The following is a 23461-nucleotide window of genomic DNA, read 5'->3' as shown; positions in this document are numbered from 1 at the left end:
GGTAGCATACAGGTATATAGTAGAAAGAGCCTCCAAGCACTAAAGTGGTAATAAGATGCACCATCCAAGAGGTTAGAAGAAAATGATTAAAATAAACTAAAAATATACTATTTTAAGTACTATGCATCAATCAATTCTAGGTTCAAATTTATTAAAATTTTGGTCTGGAAGACCTAAACTGCAGGAATTGAAATCAACTTCCCCAAGCCTCAGTTTTGTTATAGTTTGGCTTTACCTATATGGCAGCATATTTTCATGTGATGCAATGGAAAACTTTTCAAAGAACAAATTAATTTTCATTACATTAGTTGCTAAGCCATATTACACAATTTTTAATATACAACTGCCCATATCAAATTGTTCATAAGGTGATATGTTTATAGACAGGTAATTAGGGGTTTCCAGAATTTTGACAGAACAATGAAGAATAAACAATATACTTCCAAGATAGGATAATGTGTGATTTGAACAGGACAGCACTCCTACTTGCTTGCTTCCCCCGTCCTTTTAGGTAGCATGGTATTAGGAGTTACTGTTGAAGCTTCTTCACCAAAAATCTGGAACTTCTAAGTTAACAGCACCATGGAAGCATGATCACCAGAGGTACTGCAATGGATGAATGTAATGCCTCACTCCACCTTCACAGGTATAATTCAGGACTGGCAAAAATACTGGGCTTGACAGAAATACCTACAACCTATCACAGAACCAAAAGAAATGCTTTGCTGAATTCCTTCAGCTAATCTTGTACATTCCACACACCATGACCACAGAATACTTAGTGACAGAGGGATAGAATTTCCAAGTTGATGAACTGGATCCCAATCAAGAAATTGGCAAGTCATGGATGCCATGCACATAGTCTCCAACTGTCATGTTGTCAGAGGAATCCCTTTCACCTCTACAATACTGAGTTCTTGCATTCATGCTTGAACTAGGGATGTCATTAAATTAAATTGCACATTAGCATATGAAATCTAACCCAACAATCTGGCCGATCATTATGCTGTCAGCAACTCCAAAGAGCCCCAAGTAAGCCGGCTGCATAGCCCGACATTAACCAAATGTGTTCTTGAAATGCCATTTTTTTGACAGGACTTTGCACCTACCTTCATCTTTGTACTTGATCGTGACTTCGTCATTACTCTGAAGTTTCCCACGGAACACCCGCTGCATCATCAGAACCAGTTCATCATAGGTGATATCCTCATTGTGGATAGGAATCCTGCGAATATCATCACCTAACTGAGCTTTAATGATGAGTTTTCCACTGAGATCCAGTTGCCCATTCATTGTTTCCTCCTGTCAGGCTGTATACCTAGAATATGTAATTAGTAATTACTAATAATTAATGTGACCTAGTTAGAAAGTGAAAGTCGTAGTTTCTAATATTGTGATTAGTCTAGAAACTGGATTTCCATTTCTTTGATGTGCAAAATGGATGCAGTATTTTTCTAATACCAAATCATGGTCAACACAAAACTAGAGCATCCGCACTTTAAGAAATCTCTATTGTGCTTTGCTTCTATTCACAATCCATAGAATATGACTTGCATGTGTTCACAGGTTCCAACTTCAGTTAAACTCACCAAGTTAGTACATTAAAAAACTCTACATAACAGACAGGATATATTCCCAGAAAAGGTGCTCTGGGCAACTCCATGTGAACTCTTCCCATTAACTCTGGTGCTGTATGAAGGACCATGACAATACAAGCTTATCAACGATCCTGTGATTGCAGTATGCTGGTCATGAGTGATTGCAAAGCCTGTGATCATTGAAGGAAGCTCCTGTGAACTTCGTAATATTATGCTGGTTGCTGAAAAGACAGATTGTGCATACAAGAACATCATTTGGCATTGAAGACCATTTAATTAACATTTTATCTCCAATCTCTGTCTGATGTCCTTTTCATTGTTAATTCAAAATTAGGGACCCACTTTTCCATCAAAAGTTGCAATTTCTGCCACCAGTGGAGGAATTTCATGAAGACTGCTAACTAACACAAGGTGATCACTAGCAAAACCAAACATGCAGGAAACAGGTTTTACATACAATTTCACAAACAAAAGTGTGCAAATTGGTCAACTTCTAGGCCCCCAAATAAAGATTACACAATTGCTCTTGTAAACTAAATCATTAAATTGCAATTCCCCCATCCCTGGAAATATTGTTGCTACATTAAACAAAAAAAATCAAAAATAAATTAGATGCAAAATCCTCTAATTAAATATTACATTAAAGGTTTGAAAATACTAAATTAACATGGTTGAACAATTTGAACAAAATTTAATAGTGATATTCAAACATGTTCAAAGAAAAAAAATCAAACAAAATGTTAGTCAATAAACACTCAATTACACTTTGGAAATAAATTCAAGAACTGAGAGATTTCAGGGATCGATCCAAGTAAGTGTCATCATAACATCAAAAGCAACCAAAACAATAATGAAGATACAAGAGACTTGCAGATGCTGAAATTTGGAACAACAAACAATCGCTGGAGGATGCTGCTCTGCTGAGAACCTGATTAAGTCACAACCGTTTATGCCAAAAGCCCACAGCAACGAAACAGAGACCTCGCCTTCACATGACTCAGTGTCAGGTGAACCACGAGCTGGTCCACGTGTTGACAAACACCCATATATTACAGTCTCTCTCAACGGAGGCAATAGAAGCTGCTCTCTTTCCCTTGTCTGCACTGTTCTCCTCCATTGAGATAACAGTGTGGTAACAAGCTCAACAGCAGTCACCAGCTGTTTAGCTGGACAGAATCCTCCCCAAAACTTGTATCTCAGTGCTGATGGGCCAGTCTCCAGCCTTCACAGCAATCTCTTCATACACTAGCAAATTGATTCACTTCACATTGAGCCATGAGATCATCATTTTATTGTTGTAGGAGTGCTAGTGGAAGGCAGGAAAGCAGGTTATCTAGTTGGAGATTTCGTTATCAAGTCCAGAGGGTACCAATGAAAATGGAATGCTATTCCTCAGGCTTGAGTATGATCTTGTTTGTAATATCAGAATCAGATTTATTGTCACTGATTTGTATGACATGAGCTACAGAAAGTTAATCATTCTGGGATTAGGATGGCGAATTAAAGTGACGGGCAACAAAGCCTCTCCTGCAGACTGAATACCAAAAAGTGATCAACCAACTTATAACTGGTTCCTCAAATGTAAAGGACATCACATTGCAGTACACCAGATTGCAAGTAAACTACTGGTTCAACTGATCTGCAGTGTGTTTGGGATTGGAACTGGAATCGGTTTATTATCATCACAGTGTTACAGTGAAAAACTTGTCTTCTCTACTGTGTTTGCAGCATTTTCTGCTTCAGTTTCAGACTTTCAACACAACCAGTAATTTTTTACATAAAAATATTTTCTATGATAAAAATATTGTTTTCATTAAGCTATCACTTCCTTTTGCAGAGCTCGGTAGAGGATTCCAGATACTGAACACCTTGACAAATACCAACTTGGGCAACCACCGGCTCCTGCCCACCCAAATCAACAACCAGTTCAAAAAGGAAACCAAGAAAAGTCATCTTCAGTGATCAAGCAGAATTAAATCTAACAAAATTCTACACCTATGTTGCTAGTACTGCATTAAGCACCAATGTATTATACACTAAAATCAAGAACTTTTAGAAAGATATCCTCATGACCACACAATCATGACAAAAGCAGACAATAGACAGGCTGCCTCGCTACTTGTAAACACTTTTATATTTTGAAGCAGAAAGGAGAAAAGAAAACAGGGTGCTTAGGAGAATGAATCAATATTTTAGACCAAAAAATGCTACTCCCTTTCTACTCAATTCACATCTGGTCTCATGGCTCAAATAAAAATATGGTTCTCAAAAATTATCAGGATCCAAAGCAAAATGAGAAGTCAGCTTCAATTTTCCACCGCACAGCACTGGATATACCTCCAAAACATGCAGTTCATGAATGTTCCAGGAACAATTCTGGTCTGTATTTAAACTGAAGCCAGTAGTGAAGTTGTGGCAAACACAACCTCAGGCATGATTTCCATGTCACTTCAGCAGGTCACATTTAATGTAAAATCTGCCTGTACAGCAAAGGAGGGCCAGAACAACGACATTCTTAACTCAGTCAAGTGGCCTGCTATGTGTTCAAATATTAGTTTTGTGTGCGTAGAATACCAACTTGCAGTAAATATCAAGTGGCTGCTGGCTCTTAAAGGAATCAAATTTCAATATAGACATTCTAGGAAAGGGCAGGGAGAAACAACAAAAAACACACCATTGGCTTTCTTCATTATTATAATGAATGGTATCTAAATTACTAACAGTAAGGCAAGCAATCACACCCCTTAGGTAAGATATGACCAACTGACAGGGACTGGCTGATAAGTTGAAGCAGTCACAGGGAATCAGAAGGTAAATGCTGTAAAATACTTACGTTCATTCAACAAGTACAAGGTTCATGCAGCCTATATGAACAAGGGGCCATACATTTAGAAGGATATAAACATTATCTGCAAAAGTTGTTAAGAGGTGAGATCAAGCACTTGAACCAAAGGAGATAACTTCACTCAACTTCACTTGCCCCATATGTTCCCACAACCAATGGACTCACTTTCAAGGACTGTTCATCTCATGTTCTCAAATATTATTGTTATTTCTTTCTTTTTATATTTGCAGTTTGTTGTCTTCTGCACTCTGGTTGAATGCCCAAGTTCGACGGTCTTTCATTGATTCTGTTATGGTTATTATTTCATAGTTATTGAGTATGCCCACAAGAAAATGAATCACAGGTTATATATGGTGACAGATAAATACTTTGATAATAAACTTACTTAAAACTTAGAACTTTTTGAACTTTGAGGTGAGTTGAGGGGAAATTTAGAAAGAGGGAACAAGATGATAGAACAGAATGAGTACACCTGCAAATAGAGTGAAAGTATAGAGAAATGGTACAAAATACAAATTCTTTTCTTTTGAACAAATGTTGTATACATTCAGATAAACAGCAGATATAGTCATAACACATAGAGAAATATTTGGGTATGACCTGATTGCATTTGCAAGGAAGTTGTTGCAAGGTGTCCACGGCTGAGGACTAAATTTTAGAGCACTTGATCTTTTCACAGGACCGATAAAAGCAAAAAGGTGAAGTAACAGAAAAGAAGGGGATCAGTACTAAGAAGTTATCTTGGCTCATATATCAGGATGTTCATTCAGGTAGGACGGTGATAAAAGGTGGCAAGTATCAATCACCATCAGGGATGTAGGGAGGAGCATTTGGAGAAGTACAGTCTACTCAAGGATAGTCAACATGGCTTTGTGAAGGGAAGGTCGTGCCTCACGAGTTTAATTGAGTTTTTTGAAGAGGTAACAAAAGAAATTGATGAGGGTAGGGTGGTAGATGTGGTCTACATGGATTTTAGCAAGGCATTTGACAAGGTCCCCTATGAGAGGCTCATCCAGGAGGTCATGAGGCATGGGATCAGTGGAATCTTGACTGTTTGGATAAAAAAATTGGCTTACAGGAAGAAAGCAGAGGGTAGTAGTGGAAGAAAAGTATTCTGCCTGGAGGTCGGTGACTCATGGAGTGCCGCAAGGTATGTCCTGCGGCCCCTGCTCTTTGTGATTTTTATAAATGACCTGGATGAAGAGGCGGAAGGATAGGTGAGTAAGTTTGCGGATGACACGAAAATTGGAGGAGTTGTGGACGGAGCTGTAGGTTGTCGAAGGTTACAAGAGGATATAGACAAGATGCAGAGTTGGGCAGAAAAGTGGCAGATGGAGTTCAATCCGGATAAGTGTGAGGTGATGCATTTTGGAAGGACAAACCAGAAGGCTGAGTACAGGGTTAATGGTTGGCTACTTAAGAGAGTGGATGAACAGACGGACCTTGGGGTTCAAATCCATACATCCCTCAAGGTCGATGCACAGGTTGATAGGATAGTTAAGAAGGCCTATGGGATGCTAGGCTTCATTAATAGGGGGATTGAGTTCAACAGTAGAGAGGTCATGTTGCAATTCTACAAATCTCCGGTGAGACCACACTTAACAGTATTGTGTTCAGTTCTGGTCACCTCATTATAGGAAGGATGTGGAAGCTATGGAGAGGGTGCAGAGGAGATTTACCAGGATGTTGCCTGGATTGGAAAACAAGTCAAATGAGGCAAGGTGAGCAGAGCTGGGACTTTTCTCTTTGGAGTGTAGAAGGATGAGAGGGGACTTGATAGAGGTCTACAAGATTATGAGAGGCATAGGTATGGTGGATAGCCAGTACCTGTTCCCCAGGGCACAAATAGCAAACACCGGAGGGCATATATACAAAGTTAAGGGAGAGAAGTTTAGGGGAGACATCAGGGGTAAGTTGTTTTTTTTTTAAACACAGAGTGCTGTGGGTGCCTGGAATGACTTGCCAGGGATGGTGGTGGAGGCTAAAACATTAGGGGTATTTAAGAGCCTCTTGGACTGGCACATGGATGAAAGAAAAATAGAGGGTTACGGGGTAGTGTGGGTTTAGTACTTTTTTTAAAGGAATATATGGAATATAAAGGAATATAAGGAACAACATCGAGGGACGAAGGGCCTGTACTGTGCTGTATTATTCTAATGTCTAGTGATCTAGAGGTACAGGAGCCTGAAGACTCATATTCAATGATACAGGAACAGCAGCTTCTTCTCCACCAGATCTCTGAAAAGTCCACTGCATCATTATTTAGTTTTATTTGCACTACTTATGTATTTTGTAATTTATGTTAACTTTATGTTTTTCTACTGTACTGCTTCCACAACATTATACATTTCACAACATATAATACAGTGCTCATAAACATGACTCTGGAGAACATGTCACTAGTGGGTACTGACTAAAGAGTTCATTTAGCGGGACAAAGCACAAACCAAGAAATACAGGAGTTTGCAAAGAAGGTCGTAGTGGCACAATGCAGAAAAAGGCCCTTCAGCTAATACTCCTCTGAACTCTTGTCCACGTACTGCAGAAATAAACCTGCCTCAACCATTTCCTCTTGCAGCTAGCTCCATGTATCTACCACCTGCTGCATTAAAAAGCTGCCCTGCAGGTTCTTATTAAACCTTTCACTTCTAACTTTAGAAATACATTCTGTAGTTTTCAATTTCATGAACTTCAGTACAGCAATAAGCAGCAACTTCAGGTAACAATCAAGCAGTAAATGCAACTGCTTCTTATAGCAGTACAGTCAGGAATCAACACAGGATTGGTCCATTTTAGATCTGATGAGACAAAATGAATTATTTTTCTCAACAAAGGACTGATGAATTTAAGTGGCAGTTTGCGGAGAAACTTGATCTTGATACAAACATCTCAAATTTAAGAGCAGTCACAAACATAAAATGGTGGTGGTCAAAGCAGAAGGTCAACAGCTTAAAAAAATTTTAAGTGGTGGAGCAGTGGATAGCAAAAAGCCAAAGGATACAGCAAAACACAGATCAGTTAAAAAGCTGGATGGAGAAATGGCAGGATGGAGTCTAATCTGAGTTAGGGTGAGGTGATGCATTCTGGGAGGATACGAGGAAATTATAAAGTAAATGGCAGAATTATGCAATAAATAGCAGGATCCTTCGTAGTATTAATGCACGGGGATCCTGAGATTCCTTGCTCCCTCTAAGTGGCAACATATTGTATGCTTGCCTTCATTGGTCAGAGCACTGAGTAAAAAAGTCAGCAAGTCAAGTTGCAGCTGTATAAAACTTTGGCAAAAGCAAGTTTGGAGTATTGTTTGCATTTCCAGTTGCCACACTATAGGAAGGATGGGGAGGTTTTGGAGACAGTGCAGAAGTAGTTCACCACACTGTGCGTGGATTGGAGTGTAATAGCTATCAGGAAAGAATGGACAAACCTGGATTGCTTTTATCGAAAGATAACCAAATGGAAGTATATAAAATTATGAGAAGCATAGACAGGATAGGTGTCAGAGCTGATTCTCTTAGGGAGCAAATATCCAATATTAAAGAGCATAGTTTTGAGTTTGCAGTGGGACAGTCTGAAGCGGATTCATGAGGAAAGGTTAGTTTTTAAACAGAGAATGACTGGTGCCTGGAATGCACTGCAAGGGGAGGTGGTAGAAGCTGAAGCATTTAAACATACACCAAAACAGCCAAGGAATTGAACAATATAAACCAAATTTAGGCAGATAGAATTAGTTTAGACTGGAGGGAATATGGGGTTCGGGTAGGCAAACACCCTGTTTCTGACTTTACTGTTCTATGCAACGGTGATAGACATTTAAGAAAATTGATTTCACAATTCTCAACAATGAGGCACTTTATATTTCAACTGATATATAAGCATTGAATAGTCAGTAGATGCTTCGAATATAAACTTACAATGCTTCCTTGACTCCAGAAAAATCTCAGAAGATCTCAAATATTAAGACATCTATTAACAAAATGAGATGTATGAAACAAGCTAGTTAGCCTAACAAATGTCATCTTTCACTAAAATGCTGATATTTTGTAAGATATTTGGAAAGTCATTAGAATGGCAAGTAAATTCAAGATGCTTTAATGAAAAGAAGTGTCTAAAAATTCATTAGTTTTTTTGAACATGCATTGAGCAAGGTAGATAAAGGTTGATTAGCGAAGCTGAAAGTAAGGTGCAAATGCAGCATTTGGATATTCAGCCAACTAGCAGAGTGTGTCAGTCTGATACACCATAACATCCCTGAGGCAGACAAACAAAGCAATGAATCACAATGACATCAACCACTGAACTGCTGCAGTTATGAAACTCTGCAATTAGAAAATAAAGTTTCTGAAAGATTCAGGAGACTGGATAGGAGAATACAACTTCCTTTTCCACATGGTTCTTCATGTACAGTTGTAAGATAAACATTGTGAACCCTTTGCAATTACCTATTTTTCTGCATTAATTACTCATAACATATGGTCAAATCTTCATCTAAGTCACAATAATAGACAAACACAATCTGCCTAAATTAGTAACACACAAACAACTGTACTTCTTCTTGTCAATACTGAGTACACCACTTAAACAATCACAGTATAGCTCGAAATAGAATGTAAACCTCTGGGGTAATGCCTTCTACAAAAGCTATTTGGAGTTAGGTGTTCCAATCAATGAGATGAGATTGGAGGTGTAGGTTGTAGAGGTGTACTGCCCTATAAAAAAGACACACAAAGTCAGGTTACTAACAGAGCCTGCTCTTCTCAATAAAGATTCTTGTTTATGTGTACCATGAGTCGATGAAAACACTTCAGAGGATCTTAGATGAATTGCAGAGATGTCCAGAGCTGGAAAAGGCTGCAAAAGCATTTCTAAAGACCTGAGGGTTCATCAGTCGACATAAAAGAAATTGTCTACAACTGGAGGAAATCTGGTACTGTCGCTATTCTCCTGAGGTGTGGGATTCCTGCAAAAGATCATACCAAGAGCACAGCTTGCAATGCTGAAGGAGGTGAGAAAGTACCCAAGGGTAACAGCAAAGGACCTACAGAAATTTCTAGAACTTGCTAAAATCTCTGTTCATGTGCCCACTGTAAGAAAAAATACTGAACAAGAATGGTGTTCATAGAAGGACACCACAGATGAAAACCACTGCTCTCCAAAACAAAACATTGCTGCACATCTCAAGTTTGCAAAATACCACCTGGATGTTCCACAACACCACTGGGACAATGTTCTGTGGACAGATGAGACAGAAATTTTTGGCAGATAAGCACACCGCAATGTTTGAAGGAAAAAAGGCATTGCACACCAGCACCAAAATTTCATCCCAACTGTGAATCATGGTGGAAGGAGCATCGTGGTTTGGGGCTGCTTTGCTGCCTCAGGGCCTGGACAGCTTGCAATCATTGAGGGAACAATGAATTCAAAATTGTATCAAGACATTTTACAGGAGAATGCCTACAATTAGTATCCTCAGTTCCAAAACGATTAAAAAGTGTTATTAAAAGGAAAGGTGATGTAACACAATGGTAAACATGCCTCTGTCCCAACTTTTGTTGAGTGTGTTGCAGCCATCAAATTCTAAATTTGTGTATATTTACAGAATACAATTAAGTTGGTCAGTAAAACTATTGGAAATCTTTTCTTTGTACTTTTATCAGTTAAATAAAGGTTCAAGTGAATTAACATATCACAGATTTTTGCTTTTATTGCATTTTGGAAAATATCCCAACTTTTCTGGAAATGGGGTTTGTACAGATTGCCAGATCGTGTTTGTCTATTATTGTGACTTAGATGATAAGACCACATTTTATGAGTAATTAGTGCTGAAAACCAGGTAATTGCAAAGAGTTCACAAACTTTTTCTTGCAACAGTGCTTGAAACTATATTTTCCAGTGAATCACTAAAAAAAGAATCCAAGAATAGCAAATAATTAGGAAAGAAAAATGGCATATTGGGCTTTACTGCAAGGGGGCTAGAACTTAGAAATGGGAAAGTATAGTAAAATTCCAATAATATGACACCCTCAAATCTTAAGCCAGTGTAGCAGATTTTGTGCAGTACTATGACCTATTTTCCATGTACTAATAAACTAATGGAAGTTATTCCTCAATTCGGCAACAAACCTTTATTTCACTTTTTCAGATATTGCACAGTATTACAATTAGTCTTCCAGTGGACACGATAACTGTAAATGGATTGCGAGAATCCAGTCAGTTTAAAGATTGTTCACGAATTAGAGCTGGATAAGTTTCGGAGAATCTGGTAATTGAGGCCCAGTAAATGGAAAGTGAACTGTCAAGTCCATTGCCATATGCACAAGTAAATGTACACATGTGCAATGAAAAACTTACTTACAGCATCACAGGCATACAGCATCAGCTATACAAGATTCTCAAGAAAAACATAGATTATATACAATTCCTATAAAAAAAAAACAATAAGAGCAAAGAAAAATCCACTGCAGTGCAACGTGGTCATACTGAAGTAGTGTTTACGGGTGTGCAGGTTGGTTCAAGAACCAACTGGTAGAAGGGAAGTTGACATCTTGAACTTGGTGCTGTAGGACTTCAGGCTTCTGTACCTCCTGTCCACTGCTACCTGGGAGAAGATGCAACAGGCAAGATGTTGGCAATGTTTGATGATAGATGTTGCCTTCTGAGGCAGTGCCTTAAATAGACATGACCAATGGTGAGAAAGAATGTGCTCACAATATATTGAGCTGAATCCATGACAATCTGCAGCTTCTTGCATTGTTGCACATACGAATTGCTGTAGCAGACCATAATGCAACCAGTCAGGAATTTTATCCCCAATAAATATCCAAATACACTTTTTAATTGTTTTTTTAAATGTTATACGAGACAATAAAATTTCCCGAAAATCACTTGAGACTGAAAGAAACACAGCCTAGAGAGTTTAAAGGAAGCATGGGAAAGAGATCAGGTAGCATGGGAAACAAGGCCCTGGTGATTCAGATGTTGAAGCAACTAGAGTTCAGAACAACTGACTACTGAATAATCAAAATCACAATTGTACAAGGTGTTGGTAAGCCCACACCTGGAACATAGTGCTGAGTTTTGGTCCCTTGTTTTAAGCACTGGAAATAGTACAAGAGCAATTCACTAGGTTAATTCATGAGATGAGTGGGTTGCTCTATCACAAGTAGCTACAATAAAATTGGATCTGTGTTCTTTGATATTTACAATGACCAATTAACTTCTTGAAAAACACATGACCCCAAGGAAAATCAAGATAGATATTGAGACATTCCTACTTCTGAGGAACCTTTCTCAAGGATTAAAGGTAGATTGGGTAATTGGGGACAATGGGGAACCAGCAGAGAATAATGTCTGTAGCAGATCAGCTATAATGATAGTGAATGGCAGGGCAAGCTGGTCAAATGCTGCTCCTAAGTTTCTTGTGTCCTTGATTACAAAAGTTATGAGAATCATAGAGAAGTACAGTACAGAAACAGGCCCTTTGGCTCATCTAGTCCATGCTGAAACCATTTAAACTGCCCACTCCCATTGACCTGCACTGGAACCATAGCCCTCTATATCCCAACTATACATGTACCTATCCAAAATTCTATTAAACATTGAAATTGAACTTGCATAGAGTAGCTGGCAGCTCATTCCACACTCTCACAACCCTCTGAGTGAGGAAGTTTCCCCTCATGTTCCTCTTAAACTGCTCACATTTCACCATTAACCAACGATCTCTGGCTGTAGTCCCACCTAAACTCTGTAGAAAAAGCATGCTTGCACTTAATGAATCTATACCATTCATCATTTTGTATACCTCTATCAAATCTCCTCTCAACCTTCTGCGTTCTAAAGAATACAGCCCTAACCAATTCAACCTTTTCTTATAACTCAGGTCCTCAAGATTCGGAAGCATCCTTGTAAATTTTCTCTGTACCCTTTCAACCTTGTTCACATTTTTCCTGTAGGTAGGTGACAAAAACTGTACACAATACTCCTAATTAGGCCTCACCAATGTATTATACAACATCAACATAACATCCCATTTTCTGTACTTGGTACATTGATTAACAAAGGCCAATGTCCCAAAAAGCTTTATTTACAACCCTATCTATCTATGATGCCTCTTTCAACGAATTATGTACCTGTATTCCAGATCTCTTTGTTCTACCACATTCCTCAGTGTCCAATCGTTCACTGTGTAAGATCCACCTTGGTTGGCCCCACCGAAATTCAAAACCTTTCCTTTGCTTTCTCTGACTGAAGCCTCAAAGAGCTAAAGCCTCAAGTTCACCACTCTTGACTTTGTCCACTCCATCGACGGCCACTGCAACAATGGCTATGCTCTTGTCCCTGCCTTCCTTTAATTTGCTCTTGCTAATTAATCCCAACCACTGGTTGCTGGTCAGAGCTCAATTACGCTGCTGCAACCTGCTGCTGCCTTCTTCTACTTGGGCAGTGGACCTGTGTGTAATCCCCTCCTCTCAAACTTCCAATGTCCGGATCAATCGCAGGTCAAGCTCTATTACGACATTTTTTGAAATGTAACTTGCAATGCCAGTGACTCCAACACCCTGTCTTCCAGAGGCACAAGTCTGGATTACTAGTCTTCTTGCTTCAAGGTGGCATCTGCTACTATTTCAGCAACTATTATACTTAGCTCAGACGATTATTTTAGTAATGTTGTTCCACGCTATTTGGCAACCTTTGAGTTTTCATTCTGGAAGGCTTTGCATAAATTCAGAAAGATTACTCTTCCTAACTGCAAGAACACAGAAAATCGGCAAAAGAGTGAGCTAGCAGACACATCAAGCCTGCCCTATCATTAAATATGATCATGGCTGATCAATACTGGCCTCAGCTCCTCTTTTCTGTTGTTCCCCATAACCAACAATTCCTCAACCGCTCAAATATTCATCTATCTCCACCTTAAATGTACAAATCCATGTGGCTTCCACCATTTTCTGGAGCAGAGAATTCCAGAGATTCACCAGCCTGAGTGAAGAATGATTTTGCTCTTCTGTGAAATATAATATTAAAATGCTTGTTTAAAGCCAAAGCAAATGAGTGATCAGTATGCAACTCTTTTCAAATGCATAAATAAATAAACGGAGTTGGAACTTACATATTTATCCATAGAGCATGAAGCATAATTTGCTACCTTGTTGATGTGGGATTGTTGCTAGAAATACTCTTAATTCTTAGGGTTGGGTGTGTATTATTACTAATACAAACTGTATCAACAGTCTTTGCTAACGTTAAGTGAGGACTTAGCTTAAATAGTATAAATTAATAAATATTTTGATCAGCTTGTGACTTATCCTTTTGTCTTTTTCAATCATCTTCCTGCCTTGTACACAATCTGCCCAGGGTACCTTTACATTTAAATCTCCGAAATTATATAATGAAAGATTACAGGATAAGGTATTCAGCCTAATATACGTGCCAGATCTTTGGAAGTATTCCTATGAATTCTGTTTTCCTACTCTTCCAGTTCTCCAAAAATTTATTTTGAATATTTATCTAGTGAAAGCTTGCGCTGATCTACTTCAAGGCCTAAATGTTAAGACCTGCATGATAATTGTGTCTCACATACAAGTCATTCAAATCCCCTCTACATCAGCACTCTGTAACATAACAATAACAATGTTTTGCATTTCCATTCGTTCTACTAAAGTGGATAACCTCACATTTCCACACATTAAACACATTAAAATGGTTTTCATTTGCATGTGGGAATGCAAATTGTATTGATTTTCTAAACATGCTATTCCTATATGCAAGCCAATCCCTCAGCTCTATTCAACCTGTCATCATTTGCTGGTTGGTCTGTTTTGCATGTCTAATTGTCCAAAGTACGATGCTTTTTCCTACTAAATGATAAATTCAAAAGGCATGTCAAAAACTCATGGGAACTCTATTTGTACTAAACTTCACTAAATTATACCTAATCTAAACTATTATAAAACTGTATCTGTACATTTGAAAATCCCTTAGATTAGGTAATACTGTGGTCATAAAGCTTGGGCATCAGTGCAGCATTTCAATCTTTGAATGGAAATGGATGGAATTAAAACATTCACAAAGAAAGATGGTTTTGGCTGTCAGACGTTAATTATCCCTGCACCAAGACATCCCCACAGGAGTTTCTTGAGTGGTGTCCTAGACTCGGTATCCTTGCCTGATTTCTTGACAGCCTGTCTTCTGAGATAAGGTCAGAAATTGTCATTAATGTCTGCAATGGTCAAGTTCATTCAGAACTGCTTAGAGAATTGCTGACAATATTCAGCCATGTGCTGATAGCAAGCAACATTCACACCCCAAAAGTGCCAGGCATGATCCATTCCTAAATACCATACCAAAAAATGCAAGTGCTACCATAAACCAAAGACTCAACTGGATCAACCACAATGACTATAAGAGCAAGATGATGTCTAAGTATTCTCCAGTGAGTGACTCAACATCCGATAAGAGTCACAGAACACTACAACATAGAAACAGAGCCTTCCGCCCACAGTCCATACCTAACTATAAATCTGCTTAGTCCCATCAACCTGCACCTGCCCTCCATACACCCCCCCAATCAAGTATAAAACAATAAGGCCATTTATGTATAAGATCAGGAGACATAGAAGCAGAATTAGACAATTTGACCCTACAAGTCTACTGTGATATTCCATCATGGCTGATTAATTATCCCTCTCAACCCCATTCTCCTGCCTTCTCCCCAGGGCCTTTGACATCCTAACTAAACAAGAACCTCCCAACCTTCACTTTAAATACACTCAATGACTTGGCCTGCATAGCCGTCTGTGGCAATGAATTCCACAGATTCACTACCCTCTAGCTAAAAGAATTCCTCTTCATCTCTATTCTAAATGGACGTCTACCCTGAAGGTCCTGTGTTTTAACTTTCTATCTAACTCCCTAAATTCTCCCCTTTCCTACCCATATCATTGGTATGTACCACGACATCTGGCTGCTCACCCTCCCCCAACAGAATGTAGTGGACCCAATTTGAAACATCCCTGACCCTGGCACCTGGAAGGCAAAATACCATCTGGGTGTCTTTTTCATGTCCACAGAATCTACTGTCTGCTCCTCTAACTATATAATTCCCTATCACTACCGTTCTCTTCTCCCTGCTTCCTTTCTGAGCCACAAAGCCAGACTCAGTGCCAGAAACACAGTCGCTGTGGTTTCCCTTGGTAGTTGTTTCCCCACCCCCAACAGTGTCCAAAGCAATATATTTATAATTGAGAATGTTCACAGGGGTACACTGCACTGGCTGCTTATTACCTCTCCCCCTCCTGACAGTCATCCAAGTATATGTCTCCTGCAACATGGGGGTATCTACAACCTCTTCATTCTCCTGGTATGACTCTGGCTTCTCCCATGAAGGCATTGACTAATCCAATTTACTACCCCCAGTCCTTTCTGCCATCTACAAAGACTAAGTTAAGAATTGTAGAATACTTTCCATGTGCCTAGAAAAGTGCAATGACAACAAGAAGCTCAATGCCATTTAGGAATATGAAGCCCATTAGATTGACACCCATCAACCACCATAAACATTCAGATCCTCCACCACTGCTCTACAGTAGTTGCAGTATATCATCTACCAAAGGCACCACGATCACTCATCCAGGCTGCTTCAACCCTACAATCTCAAACACCAAAACAGACAAGGACAGCAGCTACACTGAAACACCACCCTCCAGGTTCCTTTCTAAATCATACAAAGACCTGGAAATATACTACCCATCCTTCATCATCACTGGCTCTAAATCTTGGAACTCACAAGCCAACTGCACCATGGGACACCTTCACCAGTAGTAAGACTGCAACAGTTCAAGAAGGCAATCACCACCACCTTCTTATGCCTAATTAGGGATGATCAATAAATGGTTAGATCCCAAAGATGAACTCTCTATTAATTCCTTGTCAACATACTTTCCAAACACATTTACTATATGCTTCAGGGCCATTGGATGGTAGCTATTCAAGTCTCTCAGTTGGCCCTTCTTGACCACAAATAATGTTTTCCACACAGATGGGACCCTTTCCAGACTGAGACCGAAGATTGAAAGTGCACTGGAGAACACGCCACACAGCTGTTCAGCATGCTCCTTCAGGACCTTTGGGTTCACACCATCCAGTCCCAATGCTTTGCTGTGTCTGAGTTTCCCCACAGCTCTTCTCACCTGCTCAGTAGTGAAGGTGAGCCCATGATGACCGGGGAGTTAATGGAAGCTGAGGGCTGGGGGAGGTGACGATTAGTACCATAGCAGTTGGTGTGTGGATGGCGGGTTCAGGGCAAGGAAGGGATGTGGCCAGATTAATTATTATTCATGCCTAGTTACCCAGCAGTTATTATTATATGAACCGACAAAAGTCAAAGCAATGCAGTCATCTATTATTCATTGAGAGGCGTAGTGTACTCAGACATTAATGTACTGAACAACCTCTCTTTAATGCAATACATTTATAAACTGGCAACTCACTTTCATCCCAAGTCCTGAAATCATTTCTGGTAATAGAAAGAGAAAATAGATTTGAATAATTTTATTCATCCCACAGTTACAAAAGATGTTGGTTAGTCTCACATTGCCAAAATAGCTTGGTAAGTCATTATTAGCTCCCACCACTGTCTGTAAGGAGTTTGTACATTCTCCACGTGAATGCATAGGTTTCCTCTGCATGCTCTGGTTTCCTCCCACATTTCAAAAATATAGTTAGGATTAGTGAGCAGTGGGCATACTACGTTGGTGCTAGAAGCAGAGCAGCACTCACACAAGTCCCACTGATTTGATTTGACGCAAAATCAACGTATTTCACTGCATCTTCTGATGCTTCGGTGTACATGTGACAAGAGATTATGTGGATGTGAAAGGGACACCCAGGTGGTATGCTGCCTTCCAGATGTCGGGGTCCGGAACATCTTGGATTGCATCCACAAATTTTGGAGAGGGAGGGAGAGCAGCCAGGTTTCTTGTTACATATTGGTACCAATGACATAGGAAGGAAAAGCAAAAAGGTGCTAAGAGAATTTAAGAGAGTGAGGTAGAAAGTTGAGAAGCAGGACCTCCCAGGTAGCAATTTCTGGATTGTTACCTGTGCCACATAGCAGTGAGGGTAGAAACAGAATGATTTGACAAATTAATGTGTGGCTGAGAAGCTGGTACTGGGGGCAGGGCTTCAGGTCCTTGGATCATTGGGATCTCTTCTGGGGGAGGTATGACCTATTCAAAAGTGCCAGGTTGCACCTGAACCCAAGGGGAACCAATATTCTCACAGGCAGGTTTGTTGGAGCTGTTGGAGAGGGTTTAAACTAATTTGGCAGGGGGGTGGGAATCAGAGTGAAGGGACTCAGGATAGGACGAAAAAAAGCAAAGATAGCATGCAGTCAGACTGTCAGGAAGGGTAGGCAGATGATAGGACATAATTGCAGCTATGGGGGTGAACAGTGCATTGGGGATGCAGAATCAGAAAAATACAGTACTCAAAATGGTATATCTCAATGCATAGAGTATAAGAAATAAGGTGGGTAATCTTGTTGCACTATTACAGATTGTCAGGTACAGTCAGCCATCACTGAGTTACGGCTTAAGGATAGTTTTAGTTGGGAGCTAAATGTCCAAGGTTACACGTTATATCAGAGGGATAGGAAGGTCGGCAGAGCGGGTGGTGTGGCTCTACTGGTAAGGAATGGCATCAAATCAGTAGAAAGATGTGACATAGGATTGGAAGATGTTGAAATCCTTGCGGGTTGAGTTAAGAAACTTCAAGGGTAAAAGGACTCTGATGGCAGTTATATACAGACCAACCAACAGTAGCTGAGATGCAGACCACAGATCACAACAGGATATAGAAAAGGCATGTCAAAAGGGCAATGTTATGAGTCATGGGAAATTTCAACATGCAGGTCGATTGGGAAAATCAGGTTGGAGATGGATCAAGAGAGTGAGTTTGTTGAATGGCTACAAAATGACTTTTTAGAGCAGTTTTTCATTGAGCCTGCTGGGGGATCAGCTATACTGGATTGGGTGTAATGTAATGAACCGGAGGTGATCTGGGAGCTTAAAGTAAAAGAGCCCTTAGGAAGCAATGATCACAATATGATTGAGTTCAACTGGAAATTTGATAGGGAGAAAGTAAAGTCTGAAGTAGCAGTATTTCAGTGGAGTAAGAGAAATTACAGTGGAATGAGAGAGGTGTTGGCTAAATTGGAAGTAGATGCTGACAGGGATGACAGCAGAGCAGCAATGGTGCGAGGTTCTGGGAAAAATGAGGAGGTGCAGGACAGATGTATCCCAAAAATAAAGAAATACTCAAATGGCAAAATAGTACAATCGTGGCGACAAGTGCAGTCAAAGCTAATGTAAAAGAAAAAGAGAGGGCATACAACAAAGCAAAAATTAGTGGGAAGAGAGGATTGGGAAGCTTTTAAAACCTACAGAGAGCAACAACAAGAATCATTAGGAGTGAAAAGATGAAATATGAAAGCAAGCTAGCAAACAATATCAAAAAAGATGATATGGTGCCAGAGGACAGGAAAATTGCAGATATCACTTCACTCCTTAAGAAAGGAGGAAGGCAGCAGAAAGGGAATTGTAGACCAGTTAGCCTGACCACAGTGGTTGGGAAGATGTTGGAGTCAATTATTAATGAAGAGGTTATGGAGTACTCGGTGACACAGGACAAGATCGGACAAAATCAGCATGGTTTCCTTAAGGGAAAATCTTGCCTGACAAACCTGTTGGGATTCTTTGAGGAGATTACACATAAACAGATAAAGGAGATGCAACAGATGTTGTATATTTAGACTTTCAGAAGGCCTTTGACAAGGTGCCGCACATGAGGCTGCTTACCAAGTTAAGAGCCCATGGTATTACAGGAAAGTTACTGGCATGGTTAGGGCATTGAATCCTCTTCTGGTTGACTGCCAGTGAGTAGTGGTGTTCCGCAAGGGTTGGTGCTGGGACTACTTTTTATGCTGTATATCAATAATTTCGATGATGGAATAGATGGCTTTGTTGTCAAGTTTGCAGATGGTATAAAGATTGGTGGAGGGGCAGGTAGTGTTGAGGAAACAGGTAGTTTGCAGAAGGACTTAGACAGATTAGGAGTATGGGCAGGAGAGTAGCAAATGAAATACAATGTTGAAAAATGCATGGTCATGCACTTTGGTAGTAGAAATAAATGTGCAGACTATTTTCTAAATGGGGAGAAAATCCAAAAATCTGAAATGCAAAGGTACTTGGGAGTCCTTGTGCTGAACAACCTAAAGGTTAACTTGCAGGTAGAGTCAGTGGTGAGGAAGGCAAATGCAGTTTTAGCATTCATTTCAAGAGATGCAGGATACAAGAGCAGGGGATATGATGCTGACGTTTTATAAGGTACTGGTGACACCTCACCTTGAGTATTGTGAACAGTTATGGGTTCCTCATCTAAGAAAAAAGTATTGCAGAGGGTTCAGAAGAGGTTCACAAGGATGATTCTGGGATTGCAAGGGCTATCATACGAGGAATGTTTGATAGCTCTGGGTTTATACTCACTGGAATTTAGAAGGATGGTGGAGGGATCTCATTGAAACCTTTTGAATGTTGAAAGACCTAGACAGAGTAGATGTGGAAAGGATGTTTCCCCACGGTGGGGGAATGTAGGCCAAGAGGACACAGCCTCAGGTTAGAGGGGTGTCCATTTAAAACAGAGATGCAAGAAATTTCTTTAGCCAGAGGGTGGTGAACTTGTGGAATTTATTACCACAGGCAGCTGTGGAGGCCAGGTCATTGGGTATATTTAAGGCAGAGCCTGACAGGATCTTGACTGGACAAGGCATCAAAGGTTACGGGGAGAAGAGCAGGGAGTGGGGCTGAGGAGGGGGAGAAAAGGATCAGCCATGATTGAATGGCGGAGCAGATTCGACAGGCCAAATAGCTTACTTATGTTCCTACATCTTGTAGTCTTATAAAGCTAATCTTTAATGTCAAGATTAGCTTCCTGAAGCACTAATATTGTTTCTCTCACAACAGACACCACCTGACCTCTTATATATTTCTGGCATTTCTGTTTCCATTCAATATCTGAAATATTTATTTTTGGAAATGGGTTTAATTTATTAGCAGTTCTCTTCCAGAAATGGCCACCTTAAATTAGCTGTGATCCTCTCTCCAGTGAGAGTTTCAATGAGAGCAGCTTCAAGTTCCTGGCCATCAACATACCAGGATTAACATGTGGTTCTACTTTGAAAGACGCATGAGATTCAGTATGTCACCAAAGGCTCTTACAAATTCTCACAGATATACAGTGAAGAGCATTATGACTGGTTGCATTATAGCCCGGCTCTACACACATGATGGCACACACAGGATCGATCACAAGGTGTTACAGTGAGTTACAGACTTAGTCAGCTCCTACATGAGCACAATCCTCCCTATCATCAAGGGCATCCTCAAGAGCTGGTGCATTACGGCAGTGGCATCCATCAATGAAGACCATCACCGTTTGGAACATCCCCTTGTCTCATTACTATAATCAGACAGGAAGCACAGGAGCCTAATGACCCAGACTCAACATTTAAAAACAGCTTCTTCCCCTCTGCTATCAGATTCTTATCAATGTACTATGCTGCTGCCACAGAACAACAAATTTCACGTCCTGTAAGCCAGTGATAATAAATCTAGGCCTGATGTCCCTTCGTTTACATTCAACACACATCAAAGTTGCTGGTGAACGCAGCAGGCCAGGCAGCATCTCTAGGAAGAGGTACAGTCGACGTTTCGGGCCCAGACCCTTCGTCAGGACTAACTGAAAGAAGAGCTAATAAGAGATTTGAAAGTTGGAGGGGGAGGGGGAGATCCAAAATGATAGGAGAAGACAGGAGGGGGAGGGATGGAGCCAGGAGCTGGACAGTTGAACATTGACTTCTCAAACTTCCGCTAATGCCCCACCTCCCCCTCGTACCCCATCTGTTATTTATTTATATACACACATTCTTTTTCTCTCTCTCCTTTTTCTCCCGCTGTCCCTCTCACTATACCCCTTGCCCATCCTCTGGGCTTTCCCCCCTCCCCCTTTTCTTTCTCCCTAGGCCTCCTGTCCCATGAGCCTCTCATATCTCTTTTGCCAATCACCTGTCCAGCTCTTGGCTCCATCCCTCCCCCTCCTGTCTTCTCCTATCATTTCGGATCTCCCCCTCCCCCTTTCAAATCTCTTACTAACTTTTCCTTCAGTAAGTCCTGACGAAGGGTCTTGGCCCAAAAAGTTGACTGTACCTCTTCCTAGAGATGCTGCCTGGCCTGCTCTGTTCACCAGCAACTTTTATGTGTATTGCTTGAAATTCCAGCATCTGCAGATTTCCTTGTGTTTTCATTTACATTCATCATTTTTGAGAAGATATTTACTAATATTCACTTCTACAGCCATCTCCATCCTCAGCAAAAATCTTCAGCTCCAACCAGTTTTGAGGAAAGTTCAAGGACCTGAAGCATTAATTCCTTCTCTCTCCACAAATGCTATCTGATCTGCTGAATATTTCTGTGATAAAAATGTAAAGGACAGGTGCAGAAGCAAGCCACTCAGCACCTCAAACCTATTCCAGATTAAAACAATGATACAGCTGATCTATCACTCATTTTCATGTCCTGTACCAATATCCCCCATTCATCTAATACCCACAAATGCAGCAGTCTCATCTTTGAATGAAATTAATAACTGAGCACTCACAGCCCTTTTACACAGTGATTTTTTCAACATTTCAGTCCTAAATGTGCTGGCCTTTATTTTTAAATCAATGACCTCAAGTTCCAGTCAGGAAAAATATCGCCCTGCTTCTACAAAGCCCTTTTAGAATCATGTACCTTCACGGATTTTATATCTGGGAAATTGCTACAAGTCTTTAGTTATTGGAAGTTGAAAACATTTGATTAAATCAAAACCTGTTTCTTCAGAACTGTCATTTTAAGTGACAACAGGAGTTTTTCATCTTTAAAATATTGGTCTTCTTGAGAATGTATTTTTTCTCTCGGTTACGCAGCACAAAGCCTCCTATTCATGAAGTGTCAAGTGCCCCGGATCCCAGTCCTGTCCTTACAACAATTGTGGTCTCACCCTCCCCCAAAGCAGGACTCCCATTCATATTGGCGACACGCCTGCGCACAGGCGTAGACAGATTTCCTGCCAAGAATTTACACCATCCACACGCAAAAAAAAAATCCGTGGAAGAAATGAAACTACTGCAATTAATCGGAAAGAGGGGATGAAATTCGTTGCAATGCTCGGGCCACAAGGGAAAGGGAGCGAGTTGCAGATAATGAGTTGGTTGAACTTCGGATGAATGATGCCGGGCCGGGCTGCGCCAGACCAGACAGACCAGGCCCGGCTCCTTTCCACCTTCCTCACGATTACCATCTCCTAATATAACAACAAGCTCTGCGGCGGGAGCTTTTGAAAGAAAGTGCCGTACAGACCTGCGGGTGGAGGTTGGAAGCGAGCTCGGCACCTGCCTGCCCTCCCAGTCCAGTCCTGCGCTGTGCTATTCCCCCGACTTCTCTCACCACGACGGGAAATCCCTCCTCCCAGACCTCATCTGGACGTGGCAAACGGAGGCCAGTGCGCCTGCGCGCACACCTTTCACCTCTGGTGGAGCCGTAGGCTGCTGCAAGGATGAGTCATGATGCTGGGCTGCGGGATGGGCATACTCTTCAATCCAAACGTACTGTCCTGCGGGGGGTGGTGGAACAACCTGATCGAGCTGCGCCACCCACTAGAGCTGGTGTACACTGTGCGCATTTTTGCAACCTTTTGCTGGAGCTTTGAAACACAGGTGACGATGAATCAGCATATTGGAGGGATATTGATAATCTGACTTGAGTGGTGCCACAACAACCACCTCCTACGCAAGGTTAGCAAGATGAAGGAGCTGGTTATTGACTTCAGGAGAAGGAAACCAGAGGTCCATGCGCCAGTCCTCATAAGTGGATCCGGGGTGGAAAGCATCAGTAACTTTAAGTTCCTCACTGTGTTATTATCTCAG

General features: G+C 40.7%; 1 protein-coding gene across 1 annotated transcript in view; it reads right to left on the bottom strand.

Moving 5' to 3' along the window:
- tfg (trafficking from ER to golgi regulator) overlaps nt 1-23036 on the bottom strand; it is a 96877-nt gene extending 73841 nt beyond the window's left edge. The window contains exons 1-2 of the mRNA XM_072260172.1: nt 22896-23036; nt 1110-1318 (exon numbers count right to left, since the gene is read on the bottom strand). Coding sequence (XP_072116273.1) covers nt 1110-1293 — 184 coding nt within the window. The 5' untranslated portion in view covers nt 1294-1318; nt 22896-23036. The remainder of the gene's footprint in view (nt 1-1109; nt 1319-22895) is intronic.
- Nucleotides 23037-23461: the final 425 nt, after the last annotated feature.

Source organism: Mobula birostris, chromosome 6 (genome assembly GCF_030028105.1).
Source record: "Mobula birostris isolate sMobBir1 chromosome 6, sMobBir1.hap1, whole genome shotgun sequence".
NCBI classification, from domain to species: Eukaryota; Metazoa; Chordata; class Chondrichthyes; order Myliobatiformes; family Myliobatidae; genus Mobula; species Mobula birostris.
Note: the sequence above shows the minus strand (reverse complement) of the source record. Positions and strands in the feature narration are given on the sequence as shown.